Genomic DNA, 26853 nt, shown 5'->3' on the forward strand with positions numbered 1-26853 from the left:
GGCATTGCCATCGGTGTAGAAGTTCCACAGTGCTGTTCCTGGGCCTTTGTTCAAATAAAGCATATGGTTCCCCTCCAAAGGTCCCGCAAAACAGTAAGAGGTACAGGCGAGATATGCAAAGTATAGAGCTGCATGCAATTTATCCAACAATCTATTGCAAAACTCAGGTCACGGGACAAGAATGTTTTAAATAAGGATGTTACTCAAACCAATGAAAGAAGGAATGTCAATTCATTTCTACCTTCAGAGAGAACAGAACATCTTATATAAAGGAACTTAAAAGTGAATCTGATAGGAAAAGAAAGTGTGGAGAGCGGCTACAAGAGAAAGGCAGAAATAAAGAGGGCTAAGTGTTGGCTTTTAATGACTTAATTCTTTCCACCACCTCCACCAGTGTCCCTTTAAGGAAATTTGCGTATGGGGAGTGGTTCAGATATTTTTAATTCTTTCAAGGTGGAATGTCTTGGAAAATATGATCTTTTTATTTAAGGTATATTTAACAAAAATGCCATTAACCAAAGCATCCCAACAAAAAATGAATTGTATGTACCTCCCAAAAACAGATTTTAATTATTTTAAAAACAGAAAATTGGAGGAAAAAATCACATATATATATATGTATATAGAATCACCACAGTGTAATACTTCTCAAACATATAAAAGCAACACTTATGACAGAGTAACATACCAGTTCAGATTTGAAGTAGCCTATTGTGTTTTCATCCAATTGAAAATATCTTCTCTTCCAGTTTTTCATCTACCAGAGATGAACACAGACATAAGACTTCTGTTTCTAAGAATGTCAAATGTTAATAACCATTTAATTATTCTGAAATGAACCCACAATTGGAAAGGTCAAGCAATGAAAAACTCGCACTACCCTCCCATAATGAGAAGATACATGAAACTTCATTTTTTTTTTTGCTACTTAGGCCTTGAACTGCTAATTCAACCTTGGTGGCTGGCTTTCAGTTTTTATCATATTTTATAATAGTGTCATATTTTTAATGCTCTAAAAGTTTTAAAAAAGCACTTCCCCATTCTCCTCACCTCCAAACCCCCATAAAATAAATGCTCTCAAAAGTTCAAGAGCAAGAACAGGAAATGTTATTAAACCACATCAAGTTTCTCCATCTATACTCGTAAAATGCACAAGTCTTTCTTTAAGTACTTGATACTTAGCGGTAAAACAATAAATATTTTAAAAAGTGAACCTACTTTGTACAAGTATTTTTTGTCAATGAAATACATTTTTTGTGAAAGTACTTCAGTATCTCATAGGGTTGGTATTTTGGACTTAAGAGTAAAACACAAAGAAAGGAACATCTCCTGGCCCTGGCCGGGTGCTCGGTTGGTTAGAGCATCTTCCCAATGCACCAAGGTTACGGGTTCCATCCCCAGTCAAGGCACATGCAAGAATCAACCAATGAATGCATAAATTACTGGAACAACAAATCAATGTGTCTCCCTCTTTCTCTCTAAAATTAATTTTTTAAAAAATGAAAGAAAGAAAGGAGCATCTCCTTAAAAGCCCTAACACACAAGTGAGTCACAGCTGGAGGATTCTGACTTATCTGTAGACGTGGGAGAGTGAGAGACCTCCAGCCCTCACCTTCATTTCCCTTAACCTAAGGAATCCTCCAAAAAAGAAGGTCAAACAATTACAACTGAAAGAACCTCCCCTTGGCTGACCTAAGCTAATTAGAAGAGATGTGCAAACAAAGAAACTGCCAGTAGCCCTGGCTGGCGTGGGTCCAAGGATCGGGAATGGCCCCATAGACCAAAAGGTCACAGGTCTGATTCAGTTTGATAGCAGTCGGGAATCAAACCGATTTGATGCCTGGGTTGTGGGCCAGGTCCTCAGTTGGGGGCGTGACAGAGGCAACCTGATCAATGTTTCTCTCCCTCTCTTTCTCACTCCATTCCCCTCTCTCTCAATAAACAGATAAAATCTTTAAAAAAAAAAAAAAAAGAAAGAGAGAGAGGGAGGGAGGGAGGGAGGGAGGGAGGGAGGGAGGGAGGGAGGGAGGGAGGGAGGGAGGGAGGGAGGGAAGAAAAAAGAAACTGCTGGTAAGCTTGCAGTATTTCTTCACTTACAGAATTCTATTTATTTGAAAACTTTAACATTTATTTCCTTACAAGATTCTAAAGATTCAGTTGACCCAGAAAGAATGGCTCACATTTTAGAAAGGTACTTTGGAACCTCAGGAATACTGGTAGATGTGCTTGGCTCTTCCTACAGCTCCCCGCCCTGGACCTGGCTGTGTGAGCACGTCTGGCTAACCTGAGACAGCGCTTGCTAAGGACCAGGTGCTGTGCTGAGTGCTCTCTTGTTTACCCCGTTCAGAAACCCTTCTGGATGGCATGTTTTATAATATGGCTTTCCTTCAAAAGAAACTGAGAGCCTGAGAGGTTAAGTAGCTCAAGGTCACAGAGCTTTCAACTGAAATCAGCCCAACATCAAATCGAGTGTTGGGCTGACTTCCACACCCCAGTCCGCACCCCGCTCCCTTTCCTGCTCTTTCCTTGAGCCACTCCCAAGGCGGGTGTGGAGATCAATAGAAAAACGTTTTGAAAAAATAAAACTGTTAGGACAGCTCACTTAAAACTGAAGGTCAGTGGTAATGGGCACTCATTTACCCAGCTGCTCACAGACCAAGAAAATAGCAGTACTGAGTTATGAACACAGAATAACCCTTATTCCACCCTCCTGACTCCTCAGCATGCTGATCTCTCACTTGGGGTCTTTCACAAAATGAACAATTTGTATGCTGAGTTTGCTAATGCAACTCGTTTTCTTTATTGCACACATTCGGGTAAGCTACTCACCACTGCTCCTTGTTTTACACAATAGCCGGCTTTGAGAACTGCACTATCGGAAGAGGGCTTAGGAGTAAAGTAAGGAAGATGGCTTTGCGAGCGCTTCAGATGATTTCTGTCAATACTTTCACCACAGTCGTTTACTTCTTCTTTCTACAATGAAGCAAAAAAGAAGTAAATTCTTTTCCTGTGTGTTTAGCTTCAAAGCATACTTGTAGTGCAGCATAGGAAAATAGCTGTGTACGGTGCCAGGTGGGCACCGGCAATGTCAGGGGCGCACTCTGTAGAGTGCATGACTGTCTAACCACTACGCTGTACGCCCGAAACTAATACATAACATCACTGAATGCAAACCGTAATTGAAAAACGTTTTTAAAGAAAAAAAAGGCATACTTGTAGGTCATGTTGTTTCCTAGTAGAAATCTTAAACTTTATCTAAGTTAGGAGCACGGATTTGCAAGTAAAAACTTTTCTAATTAATTTGAGATAACTGATCCTAACTTTCCCATCACTGATTAAACCACAGATTTGTATTTCTCTTGTTCTGCAGAAGTCCTGCCACCCGTGCTGTGTGTGTGTGTGTGTGTGGTGGGGAGGGGATGGAGGTTTAACTTTGTATCTTGAAACAATTATATAGATTCACAGAAAGTTATTTTTTAAGATGTGGAGTGCTAAGTACCCTTCAAACCGGTGCCCCCAAACAGGGATACTCTGTAACTATAACACATGTTCAAGTCAGGTCAGGCACATGCCTGGGGTGCAGGTCTAGCTCCCAGCTGAGGTACGCATGGGAGGCAACCAATACAAGTTTCTCTCTCACATCAATGTTTCTCTCCCTCTTTCTCTCCCTCCCTTCCCCGCTCTCTCTATAAAAAAAAAAAAAAAAAAAAAAGATGAGTAATAATTTTTGGTGACTTGAAAATTGTTTTGAGATGTAAGTGAAAAAAGCTGCTTACAAAATACAGCTGACCTTTGAACAAGATGGGGGTTAGGGACACCCAAAAACTTAGCTGTCCCTCATATCCGCAGGGCACTAGTTCCACGATCCCCTACATATGCTAACAACCACAGACGCTCAGGCCCCCAGTGGGAAATGGTGTAGTCAGTGCAGGCAGTCAGCCCTCTGCAGCCAAGGACTCCCAACCGGGGACGGAAACCAGTACAGGTATTTACTGAAAACAAATCTGTGTACAGACGGACCCATGCAGTTCAAACCCGTGTTGTTTAAGGTTCAATTATATCTCCATTTCTGAGGGTAAAGGTACACAGAAGAAAGGCTCAGAAAAAAACACAAAACATGAAGTGTTGTTTATCTGTGACTTCTAAATTTTTTAAAACATACTTTTGAAATAAAGAAATATGTAAGTTTTTTGTGTTAACTGACTACTGTACTGCATTAATTCAGAAGATGTCTTGTTTTAATTTGGTAACACTGAACTCAATATGCAGTAATGAAAGCATCGCGCAGTAGAGGAATGAATTTGTTACCTGAGTTGGAGTAATGATGGGTACACCTCCAACGATGTCAGTTCTGTAAGACACCTGCTTCTTCCCGCATTCTCCTTGGCGACTCAGGTTTTCAGAATGAGGCTGTGAGTCTGCCTGCTTTGGTACCTGAAACAGTAAGTCAAATGAATGGTTTTGCAACCAATATTACGTATAATACTCTCTTTTATCACAGAATATACAGTTTAAATAATCTGTTTATATAAGCCTAACATATATAAAAATTATCGATAGCGTGTGTATGTAACCGTTTAAGTTCTCATACTACATTTCCAGTTACAATAATGTTTATAATACTGCCACAATTTACAGGGCGCTTACTGGGCAGGTACCATTTCATACATTTTCTCATGTCATGCTCCTATCCAACCCTACGCATGGGGTAGGTTTTCACTGTTGAAATAAAACAACAGGTTCGGAGGCATTAGGGAGCGCACTGAACTCCAGCTAAGTTTGTTTAACTGTCTCTCACACTCAACCACTCTACTACACCTGTTTATTGGAGCACTTAACATCGTACTGTAAGCTCTGTGCTGTTATCTTTTCCTTCCCTCCACTCCTACTCATGGCCATGTCCCCGAGGACAGGGATGGTGGCATATTCAGCAGCACTAGCTTTCGGGCAGTGTCTATTACTGAAAACATACTTAGCAGTCAATAAATGTTGGAAGACCGACTCAATAGATAAATCCAAAAGGAGGGAAAAAAGAATAAAATACTTATAAATTAAAAGTCAAAATGTTCAAAACAACTTAAAATTAGGAATTTTAAAAAGAATTCCAACACCTATATCAGTAACAAATCACAAGAATAAACAGTAACTGTTAATATATGAATTTCATACACAAATACCTCACTAAAGTGGAATCAAAGGCATTACAAGTGTTTAACATATATTTTATTTTGAAAAATGTTAAAAATGTTTTATTTTATGTTAAAATGTTTAACATACATTTTTCTTACATGGCCTAATCAGGGAATAAGGCTCTTGGTTAATTACTATTTCTATCAATGGACTGTTTCATGTAGTCTGTACCTGAATTATAAATTTTTAAGGTTTGAATAAAATGTAATAAAGTATGCTCAGCACCAATTATGATGTTGAACATGACATCTAATCTCTCGCCAATGATTTAAAGGGCATCTGAGATCTTTCAGTCTATCAGAAAAATTATGACAAACACTACCAACCAGCACAGGAGTAAAGGTGTAAACACGTGTAATTTAAAATTGAACAGCTTGTCTGCCGCACAGCTAATTCTACTAACAAGGTCCTGGCACAGCTACAGGGGACATCATTCACACCGCATTCAAAGACCCAAACAACCACTTATTGATTCCAAAGCAGGGCAGTTTCTCAAGCTTCACTGTGTATGAAGTATCACCCAGGAACATTATGAAAAACTTCAGATTCTCAGCTCCATATCCAGAAATTCTGATTCAATAAATCTACAGTGCAGTCCACAAAAGGGCACTTTAAGCAAAAACACCAGATATTTTTGAGGTGGGTGTTTCCACACTTTGAGAAACACTGCTCCAAACTCTATTCTCTTTTATTATGCTGCTCCCACCAGCTCCAGGGAAAACCAGGTACACAGTGGTGTTTGCACACAAGGCTATAGAAAGAAGCTTTTTGCAAAACACTGGGCAAACCTGGTTCTGGGGAACCCTAGCAGATTCCAATCCACATACATGTAACTTACGGACACAAGGAACTTGTCTATCCGGTGATTCTGAAACTCCCTCTTCTTTCTCCTCCAACCTCAAGCCCAGCCCACCCGCCTCTCATCCGCATTTACAGGACAATGCCAGTCACTGGCAGAAACAAAAGAGAGAAAGGAAAGGAAGAGAAATGCACCCTGAAGGGGAATGCCTCCTGAGTCCTTCTAAGAGTTTCTGAAAGGCTGCACGTTTTGGAGCGCTTTTGAAAGGCAGCACAACCACGGACAAATTTTACTTAACAAATTCACATAAATACTTAAGAGTGAAAGGGTTACAAGGACTCGACCCCCAGAAACAATTCACTAAGGAAGCCCATAGTGTTTTCTAATGAACGGCACCATCTATTTAAATTATTTTGACTGAGAAAATGTGGCCAAGTTACCCCATCAAAAACAGAAAATAGCATTAAGAGGATATGAAGCCAGAGAGAAAATGCCTTCCTTCAATTACCTTACTGAAAAGTGCTGCTTAAAGGTGACCCATAGAAGTTACTCCCTCTTTCAAGAATCTGAGAGCGTAATCATCATGAGAATTTCCTAAGAAAAACCTTTAATATTCTCCTAAAAATGTACTGAAATTTGTATTGGTTTTCCGTTTTCCTTCTAGAAACAACAGTATATTAAAAATCCTTGCCTGTGCTGTTAAGCCCACTGCTTCTAATGTGTCCTTAAAGTAAAATGCTAAATATATAGCATAATTCCAACATTAGAATCCAAGAATTAACTTATAATTGCATTTTATAATTAAAAATCAGCTAAATTATAATCATCTTTTTCCCCAAGAAAAACACAAGCAAAATACCCACAAATATAGCAACTTTCTTAAAAATTCTTTAAAAAATTAGTTTAAATTCAGCCATTAAACATTTTTAGGACGGGGGGAAAAAAGCCGGCTGACTAATGAATGAGAATCAGAAAAGTGACTCCTAGGCAGACAGCATGTATCAAAGGCAGGCACGGTTTCACTACCTTATACTACTGTTACTTCAAAAGATGAAAAGCCTGAGACCATTCACCACTTTTTCTCTTAAAGCACTAAGAAACCTGTGCTGCTTATTACTGCAAATTGTAAAACGTTAATTAATTCAATAAAGTTACTAGATATAGGCTTTCTAAGGAAATTTTCCAAGTAGGGGATATTTATTAGAAGAGTTAAAAACAATCCGTGTTGGCTGGGCATCATCCTGCAAAGTGAAAGGTTGCCGGTTCGATTCCCGGTCCGGACACATGCTTGGGTTGTGAGTCGGGTCCCTAGTTGGGGTGCGTGTGAGAAACCAATATGTGTTTCTCTCTCACATCCATGTTTCTCTCCTCTCTCTCCCTCCCTTTCCCTCTCTCTAAAAATAAGTAAGATATTTTTAATTCTTTTTTTAAAGTCAGTGAAAACTTTTTAAGAATTTGTACTCTGAATCAGTTAAAAAATTGCTTTCTTGAAAGTGCACAAACCTAAAATAACTCCTGCTTCACGTACAGATCAGTTGCAGGGCGTGGGTGTTTTCTGTCATGTGGTAACAAGCTGTTCTCGTGCAAGACAAAAAATTTCAACTTAACTCTGAGAACAGCTTTAGTTATATTAACTCTTTATTGTGTTGTGATGTAAATATGGAATCTAACATATGCTGACTTTCTGGGCATATGCATTTTGAGAGTAAGTTGTGTGGGGTCAGTAAAATAACTGCACTTCAGTAAAAACACACAGGCTCACACGGGAATTCCTCCCTCACTCTTTCCATGCGGACCTACTATGTACTTCTCTACCAGCATGTAAGGAGGAAAATACCAGTGAGCATAACCAGGGACCAGAACCTATTTCCTTGCTTACCGTCAGCTGTAACCTCTCTTTCAAAAGTCTGTTTTTGCTTTAGGGACACAGTAAGGGAAGGGTGCTATCTCAGAAAGCAGTAAGGCATGTGCTTCCCAGTGATGCCCACAGTCACACCGACTGGGTTCGGCTCACAGCTCCACAACTAACCAGCTAGGAAACCTGGAACAGTTATCCCATCCTTCTAAGCCTCATGTTTCCACCTAATTTAGGTAAACCTTCAGTGCAAGGCCTGGCACACTGTAAATAATCGATACTGATTAATGTTCATCAGAAAACCAAAGAGAGAAGCCCAGGTTGGAAGCAGAAGTTGCAGCACAGAAAAGGAGTACGAGGGTAGCAAACTCTGGAACGCAAGCGGAAAAGGTGGGTGCGCCACGAAGTTGAGAGCCTCAGACAAACTAACTCCCCCACGGCCACATGGGCAGAAGCCTCCAGGGGCCACAGCTCTTCAAATCCATTCCTAACCCTGCACCTCACCTCCCAGCCCTTCACCCTCACCCCCAGCCCAGGCCCTGCCTAACAGCAGCCCCAGTCATGCAGAAGACTGGAATGAATGCCTCCTCCCGTTCCCTGGGTGGGCGGCAGGAAGCCTCTTCCTCTGGGAGCAGAAAACACCCTCAAGGTAGAACTCGGGCATGCGATCTCCCCTAGAAACATTATTATAAGCGGTGGCTAAATCTACAGTAATGTAGAATGGGTTTAAAAAGGCATTTATTCACATTATAAACACCTCTCTCTTAAATAAACTTTGAATATGCAACCTATTAGTAATTCAGCTATTATTCAGTAGGTGTATTTTCAAAATGTAAAGGTTACATCGACATTAAAATTGTTAAAATACAAATACTTACTGTAATTTTTATAGCTTTGTTCAACACATTTACCCATTCTACCAGGTCTTGCTGATCATTAGCTTGTAAGAAATATTTCCTCATCCCTGCGTTCATAACTGTTGAGAGAAGAAAAATAAACTACAACACACAAAATTTTGCGCTTATTACCTCTAAGTTTACGTTTATAGCAACTGAAAAACCACACTAGGTTCAATACTGTAACTCTCGGATTTGACAAAATGTAAAACCATACATAACATTGCTATTACCAACAACACAGGTAAACTCTCCTTTATAATGGCCACATTTTTCATTATACAGAAAAACCACAATATACTCAGCCCATCTCCTAATGATGGACACTTAGGCTACTTCCAATTTTTGAAATTATATAAAATAGCCCAATGAAACATCATATACATACATTTTCCCATACTTAGGCTAGCATTTTTATAGGAAAAATTTCTTAATATAGACTTGTATCAAAAGGAATTCACATTAAAATTTTTTATAGATATTAGAAAATTATTTTACACTCCTACCAAGTATATGCAAAGACCTCTTCTCCCTGGCTGGGTAACTCAGCTGGTTAGAGAATCATCCAGATATGCCAAGGTTTCAAGTTCAATCCCCAGTCAGGGCACATAAAAGATGCAACCAATGAATCCTCAATAAGTGGAACAAATCAATGTCCCTCTCTCCCCCTCCCCTTCCTCTCCTTCTAAAACCAGTAAATAAAAACAAATTTAAAAGATCTCTTTCCTCTTTACCAGCCCTGCTTAGCAATACTTGTGATACTTAAACACCTCTAGTTTGCAGCTCCAAGGCTTTGTGACCATGGGGCTGGGAGTCGCAAATAGTACTTCCTAGACTTTCCTACTAGCTGAGGTCACCTTCTGCTAATGGCAAGTACTGACGGGAGACTGGTAGGTGGGAGGCAAATGAGGAGAGGGGACTCTTGCAGACTGCTGCTCTTGCCAACCTCCCTCAAGGAGGAGGAGGAGGAGGAGGAGGAAGAGGAAGAGGAGCAGCAGCAGCAGCAGCAGCACACAACTAGATAGAGTCTGCTCCCTACAGCGGCCTTGCAGTCCCAGCAGATGTCAAATCACTAGCTCCACAGTGGCCACTCCTCCAAAGGTTCTGGCGAAACTACTTCTCTCCCACTATTTCTCTCCAACCCTGGGGGTGGTAGCTGCTTCAAACAATTTCTAATTTGTGGATCACATCGGCATTCTTTTTGTGCTCCTTCAGCCTTCCCACAGTTGAGTAACCAATACCCTGTAACAAATCCCCAGGGTTTGAAATACCTGGTGAGGTGGGTTTCCTGCCAGGACCTTGATCCTGGGGCACTCTCTGACTACCTAATGGTGAATAATTATACCTTATTTAAATTTGAATTTTGGGTGGTGGGGAGGTAGGAGAGGAGAAAGAGGGGATAAATGGTGATGAATGGAGGCATGACTTGGGTTGGTGAACACACACTACAATATACAGATGATGTGTATAGAATTGTAACCCCAATAAATTCAATTAAAATAAAAATTTAAAAAATAAATAAATTCAAATTTCACTGATTATTGAGACAAGTTAGTTTTATACACTTATTGGCCATATATATTTGTTTTGTGAGTTTGTGCATTTTCCTTACCCACATTTCTCCTGAGTTGTTCATTTATTGTTGAGTGACTTATAAGAGCTTTCATATGAACTTTTCCTGTTTCATTCCAAGTAGTTTAACGAGTGTCATTTTTCTTTTCACTGTTCATGGTATCTTTTATCAAACAGAAATATTCTATCAACTTTTTCCTTTTCCTTTAATGTCTCTAGTTTTCATATCATATCTTTAAAATCTCCCCAAAATTATAAAAATAAACACCTGTATCTCTCCAGTGCTTGTATATGTTCTTTATATTTAAAATCTTAATACATTTGGAACTTTTATGCAATTAAATTTATATATGCCCCTTTAGTGACTAAAGTAAAGACCACCTCTGCCTGCACAGTTTATAAACTACCATGGGCAACTCCTATATTAAGGCTTATTAATTATGTATCATGTGCATTTTTTTTAACAAACATTATTCTAGGAGGGAAGGCATCTGAATAGCTACAGCTAGAATTTTTAAAATATAAGAATAACTTCCAGAAGTCTCCATCAAAATTTTAAATGGTATCCTAGCACTCAGTTCAATATGACTACAGGAAGAGGGCAATGAAAGCCCTCAAAGAAAAAGTTGTTTCTCAAATGCACAAGATTTTGAAACTGGAACTGAGATCAAGACACTAAACCAGAGCTTACTTGAATTAAGATGAGGGTCTTAGGAAATCAAATCATTTCTTGTGAAATGCTATAAAACAAGTGGTCTAGAAACTAAAACAACATTTTTTAAAAGATTTATTGATTTATTTTAGGGGGGAAGGAGAGATAAAGAAAGGGAGAGAAACATTAATGTGTGGTTGCCCCTCACGCGCCCCCTACTGGGGACCTGGCCCGAAACCCAGATACGTGTCCTGACTGGGAATCGAACCAGTGACCCTTTGCTTCGCACGCAGTCCAGTGGCACTCAATGCACTGAGCCACACCAGCCAGGGCCAAACTAAAAATATTTAAAACACTGTGAATCAGCTCTTTTATGTCTTCATAGAGATGGGAGAAATTATAAATGCCACAGATATAAATGAAAATAAATTAGTAACGTACTAGGACAATGTTAGTATTTAACTTATGTTTTTAATTTCTAACAATCAGTAAAGTACCATTTCATGATCTTTTTTGAATTTAGGCTGAAGTTGAGCTCTCCTCATAATGGTTTCTTCCTCTCAAAACTGTTTTGCACCCTGGCTGGTGTGTCTCAGTGGATAGAGCGCCGGTCCTATTCTAGGTCAGGGTACATGCCTGGATTGTGGGCCACTATGCAAGAGGCAACCAATCGATGTTTCTCTCCCTTTCTTTCTCCCTCCCTTCCCCTCTCTCTAAAAAAAATAACAAATAAAATCTTCTAAAAGTATTTCTTAAAAAAATTGTTTTGGGCATCTGCAGAGAACACCTAAAGAATTTGAAACCTAAGCACTACACCTGCTACAAAGTAAGTGCTTAATACATACCTTTTTGAATAAATAACATTAAATAAGAACTTTTAAGAGAAGGAAGAGAGGCAAATATACCTCTAAAAACACTCTTAGCACACCTTGCAGTCTGAATAAAAATTCCTGTGCCCTAAATATTATTTCAGGGCAGGAAGGAACACAGTGATATGATGGGGGGTAGAAAATCAGAGCCCAGAGTCAGTCGACCTGGCTAGCATATGCACCTACTAACAATATCATCTAATAAAATTATTTAATCTCTTTGAGCCCCTTTTCTCTCCTCTGTGAAACGGAACACCCCCCTCCCTTCCTTGAGGAATGGAGGTAATGTATGTAAAGAAAGCAGTACAGTGCTTGGGACAAAACAGATCTCCATCATCATCATCATCACCTAGAGATTTCCAAGTAAGAAAGCATCATAAAAATGTAAAAGCAAATTACTAAAAAGTGTCATATTAGCCATGTTAGGGGAGGGGCACAGGGAAAGAAAGAAATAAAACTTTGAATAATTAAACTGTATGAGACCTTGAAATTGTTACACTTTAAAAGCAAGGGTTTTGTGTACAATGATCCCAGAGGCTTGTGTTTCTACTACCTTCTCACCGAGCACTTTCTCATTTCATTTTAAATCTTTACCATCAGAGTGAGGATATCACAAGGATAAAACCAAAGCACAAATATTAGCTTGACTGCAAACAACCACCATCTCAAAATCTAGGATCGACTACTTACGGTTCAGGTCTGGATCAAACGATTATGAGGCATTTTACTGTATGATTTCTTTGTCCACATTCTCTATTCCCTCTATTCTTTTCCTATTAGTCAGACGGTGGGCTTCCTTAGTTTAACTTCTAATTTTCTTATTTCCCTCCTATTATCTATTTTTGTCTTTGTTCCATTTTGAGGGTTCCCTGACTTTTTCCCTGAGTTTTCCATTGTCTCACGTTCCTTTCTGTTTGATGGCTGGTTCTCTCTCCTCAAATGTCACGTAACCCTGGGCTACCTGTTCATATTTAAAAACAAGGCACTGGAAGCTCTCTTGAATACGTGTAGGGCTGCTGACTGGCGGGCTTCACGGGACAAGCTCTTCTGGCAGAAACGTCCAGGGGGCAGTGCCCACGGCTCTCTTCTCTAAGGTGTCCCACCCACATCTGGCGGCCCGAGGCTCTGGAGTGCGTGGACTTCTGTGTAACCCTACTTTCAGTTTCATGCCTCATCTCTCCCCTTTCTGGGACTAGCATCCCCCAAGCACAGAGCCTCAATGATCACACTTCTGGAGATAATACAGATGCCATTTCTTGCTAGGATGGGGGAAGGGTGGCTACCAGACTGAGCCAGGAGGAGGTAGGGGACTAGAGGTTCTAAGTCCCTTTTTGGCGTCCTTCCTTGCTGCTGCTTCCCTAGACATTAACCAGTACCCAAGTCCACCTAGAACTGGTGAGGCAGCACACTGAACAGGCTAGCTTTTCACTGCTCTCTTTACCATTCACTGTCCACCTTCATACTCTGGGTTACAGATGTCTGCCAGTTTCGATGAAGACAGTTCGAGTGTTTCCTGTTCCCACTATTTTGGGAAATTTGAGAGGAAATAGTGATGGAAATGTCTTTATGTTGCCTGTTTGAATAGAAGTTATGGTTCCATTTTAGAATCCAGTGCCTCCCTCTCCAAAGGCAAGCAATTTATGATCACCTTTACCCCTCTTTAACAGCAAAAGACTAATAAACCATTGGCAGACCAATAAATAACTAGTCTTTGATCCCAACTAAAACCACCCCCTTTAAATATCCCAATAACTGACGTCAAATCTATTACTGTATATTCCTATTCCTTCAAACTGTAAGTTCCAGATATCACATTAAAAAAAGTTGTCAGAAGCATGTGTATTACACATTCTAACATACAAAGTTCTGTTACTTGACTTGTCCCCAGTAGCCTTTCATTCACAAGGCTCTGGCATATTTTCCTGTTTAGTAATTGAATCACACATCTGTAATAAATATATAACATTTTTTTAGTTACTTAGTAGTGCTAAAAGCATTACAGTGGATTCTCTGAACAGCTATGTTACATCCCATTCACATCCTGTTTTATTGCCGGATACATGAGACTGCTATTAGACACTTTCCCTAACATAGTAGAAGGGCAGGTTCTACTGACAAACCTGCCCTTCTCAAGCAGAAGAGAACAGAGATCTTTAACATCAATCCTACCCCAAAAAGCATCTGTGCTTTAATGTAACATAGTCCCTTTTGATGTCAGTGGGTCACTCCTAATTTCTGTCCCTTCCATCACTGATGTCCACTAACATACTCTCTGAGAGCACATCAATTCTTCCAGCTTCAACTATCACCCACAATTTTAACAGATTCTAAATTTCTCCATTCTTCATGTTCAAGCTCCATCCAGTCCTTAATTACTGTCACCAGAACATTTCCGTTTGGCTGCTCCCCACCATCAAACTCCTTAACAAACATTTTACCCTATTAATCAATCACTCTTCTGGATTCATTTCTTTACTTGAAGCAAACCTACCTGAATGCCTCTCTTGTCCCCTCAACTCCCACATATCCAGTCACCAAGTCCCTGCGCTTTTCCTCCTAATGGTTTTCATCCTTCCTCTTTCCCCCACTGCCACCATCCAAATTCAGGCCCTAACGTAAGGAAAAGGATAGCCTAAGGAGAAGGATAGCCACTTGAAAGCCACCCAACTAATCTACCTGCATCAAAACCCTCTTATCCATACAAAAGACCAAAAACCTTCCTTCACCTGATGCATACTTGCTAGATGCTCTCTAATTTACCTTTCATTAAGAAAGAAAAATCTTCTATTATGTTCCAAACCAAGGGGGAGGGTGGAGGTGGGGGAGGGAGGTGGGTTCACCTGGGGTGGGGTGGAGGGATGGGGAGAAAAGGCACACAACTGTAATTGAATAACAATAAAAATTAAAAAAAAAAAAGAAAGAAAGAAAAATCTCTAGTCAACAACATATTATGCCCTGTCTTCTGCCTGCGTGTTTATGTTTTATTGTCTCACCATTGCCTCCAGCTTCACTGAGCGCTCAGTTCCCCCGCACACCCAGCTCTTATCCCCTGCACAGCTCTGTCCCTGAGGCCCTCCTGCCCTTTTCTGCCCAATGGCAAAGGATGATCAGGGTAAGCTGGCCACCGACTCAAGGGCTTCCTCCTTCAGTGAGGCTCCCCTGGCTCCCAAGATGCCTAAAAGGGATTTGAAGCTCTTCCTTTGTACTTCTTGAATAGACTGTACACCCCTTGATGTGACTGTAATAAATGCAGCAATTCCCTGGCATTGTATCTGCCTATGAGACAACCAGCCTGTGACAGTCTGAAGGGCTGCAACTGCTTCTTATTACTGCCACAGCCCTAGTGGCAAGCACAGCGCACGTGTATCAGATAGTCACTCAATCACCCCACACTGTAAACTTCTCATTACCCACAGGCTGAAAACAGAATCCTTTTCATTATTTATGTATTTAATATGGAACAATATGGGGTAGAAAGTAAAAAATGTCCTCAAGCCTTGCTGGACGCAATCACTGTAAAAACCTAGGTAATGACGACACATTGGCAGAGTGCGGAGGGACAAGGGACAAGGAAAAAGGTTTCGAGGGTGAGGAAGCAGTAGTTTGATTTCTTCACCTGGATGGAGGCTTCAAGGGACTTTGCCTTAGAATAAATTCATTGGCCCTTAGGTTTGTGTTGTGTGGTTTTTGGCAACTGTTATCTTTTACAATATATGCAATTATGTAAGTCTAACTTAAAATCACTAACACATATAATATGGCTACTTACCAAAACAGAACTCAGCCTTTGGCCTCAGCTTAGTTGCATCGCTAACCTAGCAAGGAAGAGATATGAATCACTCACTTCTTCACATGCTACCATGACCAGCCTTAAACACGGTGCAAACTTCCCCACATGTGCTTCCCAATCATCACACACACCTAGCACACAGATCTAGAGTTAAACTTTAAAGGCAGCTGAAAAAGAACTGCAGATTAAATACAGGGTATGGGTCCCGATGGTAAGCTGCTTATAACAATTGCTACTGCTATGTTCTCTTCAAACAATCTTGTTTATTTCCAAAGGACATGTGAAAAAGTTGAAAGCAAACTATTAAGTTTTATGTCACACATATAAATATTTTTAGCTTAACATATTTTTCAAAATACCTTCAATGAATACTCTACAAAACTATGAATCCTTCCTGAATTACATATTTCTAAGTTGGCTGTGAACTTAAGAGAAAATGACGGTGGGCACAGGAGAAGAGTGTGGAATCCAGAAGGCATTAATCTGCAACAAGGAAGTCAAAATTGAACTGGACCCTCTCTTGTACATTAGAATATCCTGGGCAAATGGGGTCAGTTTACTAAATGGAGCACGCAGCTCCTCTTAGAAGGTGACTCAACGGACTGTACCTGCTTGCTGCTGTCCCTTTAAGTAAAGCAGCTCTCTCGGAAGCCCATTCATGACTATTGCCATACTGTTGACCAGTGTTAGAACTTGTAATTGTAGCATCTGTTTGTACTTTCAAAAAGAATTCTAAGCCTAGGGTTCCTGACTGATGCCAACTATAAATTCACAGCTCTGAGTCACTCTAAAATTTGTTCCAGGAATAAATTCTGGGGAAAAAGTGGCACGTCTGAAGTGAGTACAGACTGTACCATTCAAACTTCCGTAAGCTGTGGACAGAGATGAAAGTTAACAGAACTACGCAGAGAAGGTCACAGTTTAAAAGGGAAGCAATGCAGAAAGGGAAAGCGGCGGGCCAGTCAGCCTGCTTGCTTAGTTAATAGTCTATTTTTAAAAAGAGCTCCCATTTTTCCATCTGAAACCAATACAACATAGTATTGAATGTAAACTGTAATTGGAAAAAAAATTAAAATTAAAAAACATAAAGCAATCTTTGGTTAAAATCAAGTATAAATTAAGTGCCAATACAAAGGAAAAGATAAAAATAAAAGCACATTTTACCTCGAAAAAAGTAAATAAATATAAAGAGCTCCCATTTTTAAAAAGACACAAGCAGACAGGCAATCTCTCCAACAACTGCCTATTTCATTAGAACAGACCTTTCCACACCGCTTCACCGAGAGTCCAAAACGCTGGCAGCACGGCGATGTTACCGTGCGTGACCCCACAGACAAGCAAGCAAACAGGGGCCTGGGACTGACTGAACCACGGAGTTCTATGCTTCCTAATACGAGTGTCTCCAGAATTTAAGCTGCGAGCCACCCTGAAGAATTTATTAAATGTCTTAATTTACAGGAATACTTGAGGTAAACTTAAGCAACATTTGTCTCATCAATTTATAGTATATGGCTTTAACATAAATTGTTTCCCTTTAATCTCTATTGTTCAAGGGCTTTTTTAAATCAATGAGAATGAATAGCTCTATTGTTATACTGACAACAAAGTATTTTATTTATAAAAGTCTTTTAAACAGAGACACACTTGTACATTGGTCTGTTGAAGACCTTTGCTAACAAATTCCAATATACGCATAATAGTGCGCGCACATATATTTCTTAATCACACTGTGTTGTTACTTTTCACATCTCATACCCTAAGTCATCAACAAACATATTACTTTGTGTAAAACACAAAAAACCCACAGGATAAAAACTACCTGAAATACCAAATCTAAATTTTTAAGAAAATGGTGCTGCAAAAATGCTAGAAAAATCAACAAACCAAAGAAACAGAAATTAGTTGAGGGGAAGCGAAATGAGGGGAAAATCATTCATCATAAAGATGGTTCATATTTTCCTCAAAATAAAACATAAAGAAACAAAAAGTTAAGGTAATGGACTTAAAAACTGGAAACAGTTTAAATAAATGTAATACAGACTTAGAAAAATACTTTCCACTTCCCAGGGACAGAGCCTGATAGCTGACAGACCTTTCCCCTCTGCTGTTCATATACCTGACCATAAAAGTCAACGTTAACATCTGCAGTGTTACATCCTGTAAGTTATTTCCATATCCTTCCAAATTTTATCAAAGAACATCCTAAACATAGTAATCAGGCGCTACTTTCAGCATGACATGCACCTGAACATCATCATTAAATGACACAGAAAGGAAATTCGCTCCTTTTATTCACACTCCCATTCTAAGAGATTTTAATTCAAACATAAACGTAACTCCATATATAGGAAGACTACCTTTGAAATGTAGGTAAGCTTAATGGCTCCAACACGAGATGATCCTGAAGGGAGGTTCTAGAAACAAGTTATTATTATACAGTTAATATCCAACATTATGACTTTATTTTATAATTTTCTACACATTTAAAAAATCGATGAATTAAATTTTTTAATACCACATTTTACAAATCAGTTGTTTCAGTCCACGTGCTTACCAGGTCTGAAACCAAGGTGACAACGTGGTTAACAAAATTGAAGTCTACTTACTTTGTTCTACCTTAACAGGTAGAAATTAAAAAGCTATTTTTATCATGGTAGCTAAACTTTTCTTTTTCATGAGCTTAAAAAGCCATAAACAAGATCAGATTTTGTTCCTCAAAGCACTGGGAAAAATATTTAGAGACATAAAACAATTGCAAGAAATGTCAAAAGACTATACATATTGCTTGAACCCTAGGAATATACTAGAATTAATTTTTTAAATCAATGGTTAACGATAAAGGAGACAAAACAGGAAGAATGGCTCCCTAAGGACAGGTGAGCCAAACTAATTTACTTTCATTATCAAGGTTATGCTGATCAATATAACGTGTTATAGCTTTGTAACCATAAACAACTAGATTGAATCATATGAAACTGTCAATTTTAGTACATGAAAGACTGCTGCATTGGCAATTTCGTGAGGTTCTATCTAATGTAACAATCAGTAAGACATCTTACTAAAGTTTTCATGAAAGATGTAAGTCTTTATTAATACATTAAAAGTGACACAGAGCTGGTATTGAGGGCTAATACAATGGTTGGCAGAATTGAGACTGTAAAAAGATTCTCAGTTGGAATGAAGAGATAGAATCACTGAGAACGAACTGAATAAAGGGCAGTTTTAAAATTCTGCACTACATTAAAATAAACCAACGTGCTAATTACACCATAGAAGCCTGGCTTCAAAGGAGTTCACGTGAAAAAGACCAAGCTGAGTGCAAACTTGAGTACATACCCTCCCTGCCACAGCCAAAGCAAAGTAACTCTCCAAATATGCCACAGGCTTTCTTGCTGTGGTTTCTTTGCCCACGCTGTTCTTTGAACACTGGAATACCCACTCCTCCACCTCTTGACCAAAATTATATCTGCGGTTGTAGGTCAATTTCAAATGTTACCACCTCCACAAAGACTCGAACTCCCCCTGCTAGCTATAATCACACCCTCCTCTGCATTCCAAGTTTGCTTCCGTGTAATAAGCATATTCTATTTTGTACTTATCATCTTTTAATTCCGTTTAAGTGGAAAGTACTAATAAAGGGAGGAATTCTGAGGAGAAGAACCTGTTATATATGAAGATAGAAAAACAATATAGGATTTTTAAATAAATTTCAAGAGAAACAATATGTAAGTCAACAGGCAGAACAGTATAATGGCATGCATGGGTGAGGACAACCAGATATGCAATCTAGTAAATAGTAATTAGAAGGAGTCAAGGGGTATTAAGTCACTTTCCACCTTTGGGAAAGGACTTGGGAAGGGCTTGTGCCACAGATAAAGATGGGGTTAGAACAGGGAGAAATCTGATTTATGTTATAAAAAAAGGGGTGGGGGGATAAAGATGAACTTTTGATTTCTGCTGACCTGTTCCTTCTCCCACTGACTCTGGTCAAGTAAATAAAGATATTAATCATGTAGTTGCATAGCCAGGTTACTACCACCCAAGAAAGCTGGTTATACCCAGAAATAAGGGGGTAAAACTGGGTATCAGTAAGCTCGCGAGAATAAGCAGTAAGCTCGCGAGAATAAGGACAGAGAAAAAAGAGGTCCTAGCAAAAAAAAAGAAAAAAAAAAAGTCTCATACAAAGTCAGCATTCATAAACAGACTTAAAATACAAATTATCCTCTAAAGTTTGAAAGGCTATACACGGATAAAGGTCTAGACTTACTTTATAGAGAATGAAAGGGCAAAAGTAGGATTAGTGGGTAGAAGATACATGGAACTAGATGATGGCTCACAGAAGAAATAATAATTAAAGCTGTCTCAAATATAACATATACTTTTTAGTAATGTGTAGTTCAAACAACAGCGAAGGTAAAGATCAGGGATAAATGGGTTTCTTGCATTAAGGAGGATGAACATCAAGGTCTCTTACAACTCACATTCTACATGAACAAATATAAATGCATGAGCATATGTATATTTTATCTAATTTAAAATCAGTATAGGGCGCTGGCTGGTGTGACTCAGTGGATACAGTGCCGGCCTGTGAACCAAAGGGTTGCCAGTTCAATTTCCAATCAGGGCACATGCCTGGGTTGCAGCCCAGGTCCCCCCAGTAGGGGTGGGCGAGAGGCAACCACACATTGATGTTTCTCTCCTTCTCTTTCTCCCTCTCTTCCCCTCTATCTAAAGATGAATAAATAAATAAAATCTTTAAAAAATAAAATTAAATCAGTATAGGGTAGTAAAGAACACTAGACGAGTTGTCAGGCGACCCAGTTCCTACTCTGTGCAACAGAATGTAACCTACTACCGGCCCCTGCTCTTCCCGGCCTTTAGGTTCCTCACCTGCGCAAGAAGCCCACTAGACCAGATCAACTTAGAGGTCTGCTAAGGACTCATCCCGCGCTTTGCGCACACTTCCTCACAAGATACATCTCAATTTGAACAGTCACAGGTAAATTTAAAACTGTTCAACAGATGACCTTTAAACCAAGATCTCTCACAGGTCTTAAAACTAAGACTCTCATTTTTAATTTACAACATTTACCTCTCACGATGTGCAAGGCAACAACAAAACAAAGTGGGTTTCGACTCATGAATGGCATTGCAATGGCTGACATCCAAGTTTCACACTACCAAATGAAAAGGACTACATACATGGAAGAGTGTCAACTAGTTTAAGCAGCTTATTTCCAAAAAATAATAGTCTCTATCTTAGAGATGCCATCTTAAATCTAAATGATTTAAAATTTTTCTGCCAGAGAGTGTTTCTCTCCCAAGGGAGGAAAAGCATATATGATGCATAAATTTTTATCAAGTAAATTTAGTTTCATCTGATGGAATTCAAATAAGACATGAGGAGTTGGGGATGCAGGGCAGGGAGAGTGCCGCCAGTAGAAACAAACCTAAATACATACTGTTTGGGAAGACAATTACTAACATCAGTAGTATGGCAAATACTCGAACAATTAAAACCCGCACATGCTTTTGTAAAAACCCTCCGGATCTCACAAACCTGTGGATTATCCATGTACCACACAAAACTATCTTCTCTGGTATCCAGTATGAAGTACCTTCGAAGAAATTTCCCACTATTTTCATTTTCTTCAATGTCTAGAAAACCACAGATGCGATTCTGGCGATCCACATAAGGCATTTCTGAGCTTGAACATTACACTGTAAAACAAAAACGTTAATAGTCATTATTCCTCAGTGGACTTCAAGGATGAAATGTACCCTGGCATGACCTGTTCAACAAGGGGCCTACTTTTCCAAGCTAGGTGGGAGCCAGGAAATGTAAACACATAAAAGCACGGGCAAAAATCACTTTGAAAATTAAGCTGATGAGTGGTTACTAAGTGCAACTGTTCACATTTATGAAAAAGAGAGCTATTTGCTTTACCTGAATAATTTACTTAAATTTTTCCCTAAACAAACCCAAGTGAAACAAAAAAATTAGCTATCCAAACTTTAATTTCCTCACTTAAAAATTGAGATAATCTACCTTTCAGACTGTTTTAGAGTATTTTTTAAATTCACAAAACAGCAGTAGCTAACTTTCCATGGCTACCTAACTACCTGCTGGGCTTCTGTGTGATCCTATCCCATGCACTTTCTCAAAAATGACCCTATAGTAGGCATCTCTTTCCCTTCTCACAGATAGGAAACTTAACACTGAGAAGGGGAAGTGACTTTCCAAGATTGCAGAACTAGTAGGTAATGAATCAAAGTATGAACCAGATTCTTGGACGCTAAAGCTTGTATCTTAATCTCTACACCATCTTGCCCCTTTAAAACCTTTTCAATTTCAAAACTAAAATGAATCAAAACATAGTTTGCTAACATCATGAAAAGAGATAAGCAGGTACTATGCGCCTCTTGATGGAAAATACAAATATTACCAATGAAGTGAACATACTATAACCCAAAAACCAAGTTTTTATCTGAAGCTGCTCAAGTATCTAGATCTCCCTATGTCCAACTACCAATTTACAGAAAATAAAGAACACAGAGGAACGTATTACACCAAACCAGAATGATCGAATCAGCAAAAGCCAAGTTGTGAGAAACAACAGGACAAAGCGCCCAGTTTCTTCAGCAAATCAATTACTACAAGGAAAATAAAAGAGAGGGGTTACAGATTAAGAGACTTCAGAAGCATATCATATTCTGATTTGGAAGTACTGAAAATTTTATTGCACTAATTAAAGTTGAAAACCATGCCCTGGGTAAAAAAGCAGTGTTTATCGTCATTTTTCCCCCGGACACCAGATACACGGCTCCTTCCTGGTGTGACGCCAATGCTCAGACTGCCCCACTCTCGTGCCTGTAGAACCAGCGGCAACACCTCTGGCAGGCTGCATTTACATGACTAGCTCTTCCCGTGAAAGATCAAGGAAAGTTTAACTCACAGTGAAAGTTCAATTAGCATACATGCTGACACACTGCATGTAAAAATCACCATTCTGTATGCAGCCAGAGAAATGCTGAAATATACCAAAAGTTTTAAACAAAACTATCCACTAAGTTTGTGTGTGTGAGTTATAAATCTAGCATTTAGAGAAGTTAATTTCTTTAAAGAACTTACCCAAAGTTTTAAAAAATTTCTAAGGTACTATCAAAACTAGAAAAATTAATATACCATACCAACACATCTACAGGTAAAAACTATCAACTTGCATGATACTGCCTTAAGAAAGTCACAGACCAAAGGAACAGAACTGAGAACCCGGAGATAAACTTACACACCTATAGCCAACTGATTTTCAATTAAGTGCCCACATCATGCCATGGGAAAATAGCCCCTTCCACAAATGGAGATGGGACAACTGGGTATCCACATACTAAACCACAGAACTGGGCCCCTACCTCACACCACATACAAAAAAACATAACTAAAAATGGATTAACAATATAAGAGCTAAAACTATAAAACTTTAAGAAAATATTCAGGTTTATCTTCATGACCTTGGATTTGGAGATGAATTCTTAAATATAACAGCAAAAGCACAACCAACCACCAAAAAATAAGATAAATTGGACTTCATAAAAATTTGAAATTTTACATCAAAGGTCATCAAAAAATAAAACAACACTCTACAAAATAGTAGAAAATATTGCAAAGTATATATCTGATAAAGGTCTAGTATCTGATAAGTAACTAACTCTTACAAGTGAACAACAAAAAAAGTTAAAATACAGGCAGACATGTCTCCCAAAGAAGATATACAAACAGCCAACCAGAACATAAAAAGATGCTCAATATTATTTGTCATTAGGGAAATTAAATCAATACCACGATGAGATACCACTTCATACCCACTAGGATGGATATAATTAAAAGAGAGGAAAATAAGTTTTGACAACAATGTGGAGAGAATGGACCCCTCCTAACGCGGCTGGGAGTGTAAAACGGTACAACAGCTGTGTCAAACAGTTTGGTAGTTCTTCAAAAGTCAGACACAGAATTATTATACAACTCAGAATTTCTGCTGGTAGGTATATACCCAAAAGAACTGAAAACAGATACTCAAAACACTTATACATGAATGTGCACAGCAGCACTATTCACAACAGCCAAAAAGTAAAAACAGTCCATATGTCCAATAATAGGTGAATGGATAAACAAAAACGTGGTATATCCATACGATGAAGTATTTTCCAGACACAGAAAGGAATAAAGTAAGTCTACAATCCAACCAATCAAAATTCTAGCAGGACATTTTATGTAAAAAATGACAAGGTGATTCTGTTATATATATAGAAATGAAAATGAGATAAAAAAGCCAAATCTATTTCCCAAAGAACAGACTTGCACTACTTGATTTCAAGACTTACAACAAAGCTACGTGAATAAAGACAGTGTAAGGTTGGTGGAAATACAGAACAGAATAGCACCCAGGAACAGACCCATACATATACCATCAACTGATTTTCAACGGAGATGCCAAGGCAATTCCACAGGAGAAGGATAATCACTCAACACGTGGTGCTGGAACAATTAGCTATCCATGTGGAAATAAACTGACTCAAAATGGATCAGAGACCTAATATAAGAGCTACAATAGCAATGCTTCTAAAAATATATATATATATAGCAGGAGGTCTTTGTGACCTTGGGGTGTAGACAAGGATTTCTTAGATCCTACACAAAAAACCTGAACCATATAATGGTTAATATGTTGGATTTAATTAAAATTAAGAACTGTTCTTTGAAAGAAACCATTAAGTCAAAAGGCAAGCCACAGAATGGGAGAAAAATATTCACTACACATATATCAAATAACTGATGTCCAAAAACAGACAAAAAATTATTCTAATTCAATAATCAGACAACCAACCAAATAGAAAAATGGTCAAAAAATATGAAGACAAGCCTACAAAGAAGAATATATATAAGTAAATAAGCATATAAAAAATGATCATCATTACTCAAGAAGGTATCATAAAGAAAAACCATGAGGTGCTACTGCATACCTCCTAGAATGGTTAAAACACACAAAAAATACCCAAAATAAAACAGAACAAAACAAAAATCTGAAAATACCAAACGCTGACAAGGACGTGGAACAAGTGAACTCTCACATACACTGCTGGTGGGAATGCAAAATGGTATCCCAACATGGAAACAGTCTGGTAGATTCTTATCAAGTTAAATATACCCTTACAATGTGACCCAGCAGTCCACGCCTAGGTATTCATCCACGTGACCTGAAAGCTTATGTTCGTACAAAAACCTGTATGGAAATGTTTATAGCACCATTGTTCAAAGCTGGCAAAGCAGAAACAACCCAAATGTCCTTCCATTTGGTAAGTGAATACTGTGGTACACCCAGAACAACGGAGTACTACTTACCAATCTAAAGGAACAAGCTATTGATACACGAGGCATGGGTAAATCTCACGTGTATTTTGCTAACTGAAAGAAGCCAGACTCACAAAGGTTATCAGGACAGATAACAAACAGATCAGCAGGTGGAGGAAGGGGTGACTTCACAGGGTGATTTTTGGAGTGATGTTCGTGTTCTGTATCTTGATTGTGGTGGGATCTGTGACTATGCATTTATCAAAACTCACAGGCCCATACACAAAAAAAGAGTAAACTGCACTGCATACAGTTTTTTTTAAAGTCAGTGATAAAACAGATTAGAGTTGCTAGGGCTTAGAACAGGGAGAAGGACCGAGTACAAAGGAACACGCAGGCCCTGAACTCTGTGGCTCTGCTGAGCACGGATGTGGGCACCGCTGCGCAGACCGAAGAGAAAGGCCGCAGTTTGCCTCTCGGTCGGGGCACAGGCCTGAGTTTCAGGTTCGGCTCCTATCGGGCACATGCAAGAGGAAACATCACGTTTCTCTCTCACACTGATGTTTCTCTCCCTCTCTCTCTCCCCCTTCCCCTTCCTCTAAAAATAAATAAATACAATCTTTCTTAAAAATAGGGAACATGAGGAAGTTTTTTGGTAATGTTAACTATGGTATGTCTTGATTGTGGTGGAGCTTACACAGTTATATGTGCGTATGTCAAAACGTATCAAACTGTTCACTGAAACAGGTAAAATGTACTATATATCAATTACACCTCAATAATGCTGAGGGTTTTTTTAAAAGATACCACACGCACTCACCAGAATGGCTAAAATTAAACAGACTCACAACACTAAACGTTACCAAAGATGCGTGCATTCAGAATTTAGGTACTGCTGCTGGAAATGTAAAGGGTACAACCACTACGGGAAAGTCCTGGCAGTAAAAGCAAACTTAAGGCTACCCTATGATGTAGCCATTCCATTTCTAGTGCTCACTCAAGAGAAATGGAATCATACAGGCATGCAAAGACTAATTCACAAATATTTATAGCAGCTTTATTCATAACAGCCCCAAACTACAAACAACCCAAATGTTTACCAATAAGTAAATAAATAAAATGTGGTATGTCTACACAATGGGACAGCACTCTACAGTATGAACGAACTTGTGCTACATGCAACGATATAGTCAAAACTCAACTGAAAGCTTTAAATGGATATAGCATACTGTATGTAACAAACTTCAAAAAGTTCATTTAAAAATCCAGTAGCAGCCCTGGCTGGTGTGGCTCAGTGAATTGAGCGACAACCTGCAAACCAAAGGATCATCAGTTTGATTCCTAGTGAGGGCACATGACTAGGTTGCGGGCTGGGTCCCCAGTAGGGGATGCTTGAGAGGCAACCACACATTGATGCTTCTCTCCCTCTCTTTCTTCCTCCCTTCCTCTAAAAAATAAATAAATAAAATCTTTTTTAAAATTTTAAAAGTAAAAATCCAGTAGCAATAAAAATTAGATATTTATTGATACACAGATAAAATACAGCATCTGAATAATTTGGAAGGATGGAATGGATGAAGCAGGCACAGCCTGGGTTGACAGCTGTTGAGACTAAATGATAGGTACAGGAGTTATAATAATTCTGTCTACTTTTGTGGATGTTCACAATTCTTCATAATAGAAAAGTTTAAAAAAACTATACCACACAGAGATAGTATTTCTCACCTATCAGACTGACAAAAATTCAAAAGTTTGACAACAGACCATAACAGTGAGATTGTAAGAAAATGGGGACTCTGCCCCTGGTGTGGCTCAGTGGATTGAGCACCAGCCCGCAAACCAAAGGGTCACCAGTTCGATTCCCAGTCAGGGCACACGCCT

At 39.0% G+C, this 26853-nt stretch overlaps 1 protein-coding gene across 9 annotated transcripts in view; it reads right to left on the reverse strand.

Moving 5' to 3' along the window:
* The window catches only part of PLEKHA1 (pleckstrin homology domain containing A1), a 48821-nt gene that overhangs the window by 14322 nt on the left and 7646 nt on the right, over positions 1-26853 (reverse strand). For 6 of the 9 annotated variants that reach the window (XM_053922569.2, XM_053922573.2, XM_053922568.2 and 3 more), the window contains exons 2-8: positions 21184-21344; positions 17981-18037; positions 15603-15648; positions 8723-8820; positions 4309-4434; positions 2830-2973; positions 689-757 (exon numbers count right to left, since the gene is read on the reverse strand). In XM_053922569.2, coding sequence (XP_053778544.1) covers positions 689-757; positions 2830-2973; positions 4309-4434; positions 8723-8820; positions 15603-15648; positions 17981-18037; positions 21184-21324 — 681 coding nt within the window. In that variant the 5' untranslated portion in view covers positions 21325-21344. Of the gene's footprint in view, positions 1-688; positions 758-2829; positions 2974-4308; positions 4435-8722; positions 8821-15602; positions 15649-17980; positions 18038-21183; positions 21345-26853 lie in introns of those variants that run through there. The other 3 variants (XM_053922571.1, XM_053922570.2, XM_045191501.2) reach the window with 3 other exon arrangements.

The sequence above is a fragment of the Desmodus rotundus genome, chromosome 4 (genome assembly GCF_022682495.2).
Source record: "Desmodus rotundus isolate HL8 chromosome 4, HLdesRot8A.1, whole genome shotgun sequence".
NCBI classification, from domain to species: domain Eukaryota; kingdom Metazoa; phylum Chordata; class Mammalia; order Chiroptera; family Phyllostomidae; genus Desmodus; species Desmodus rotundus.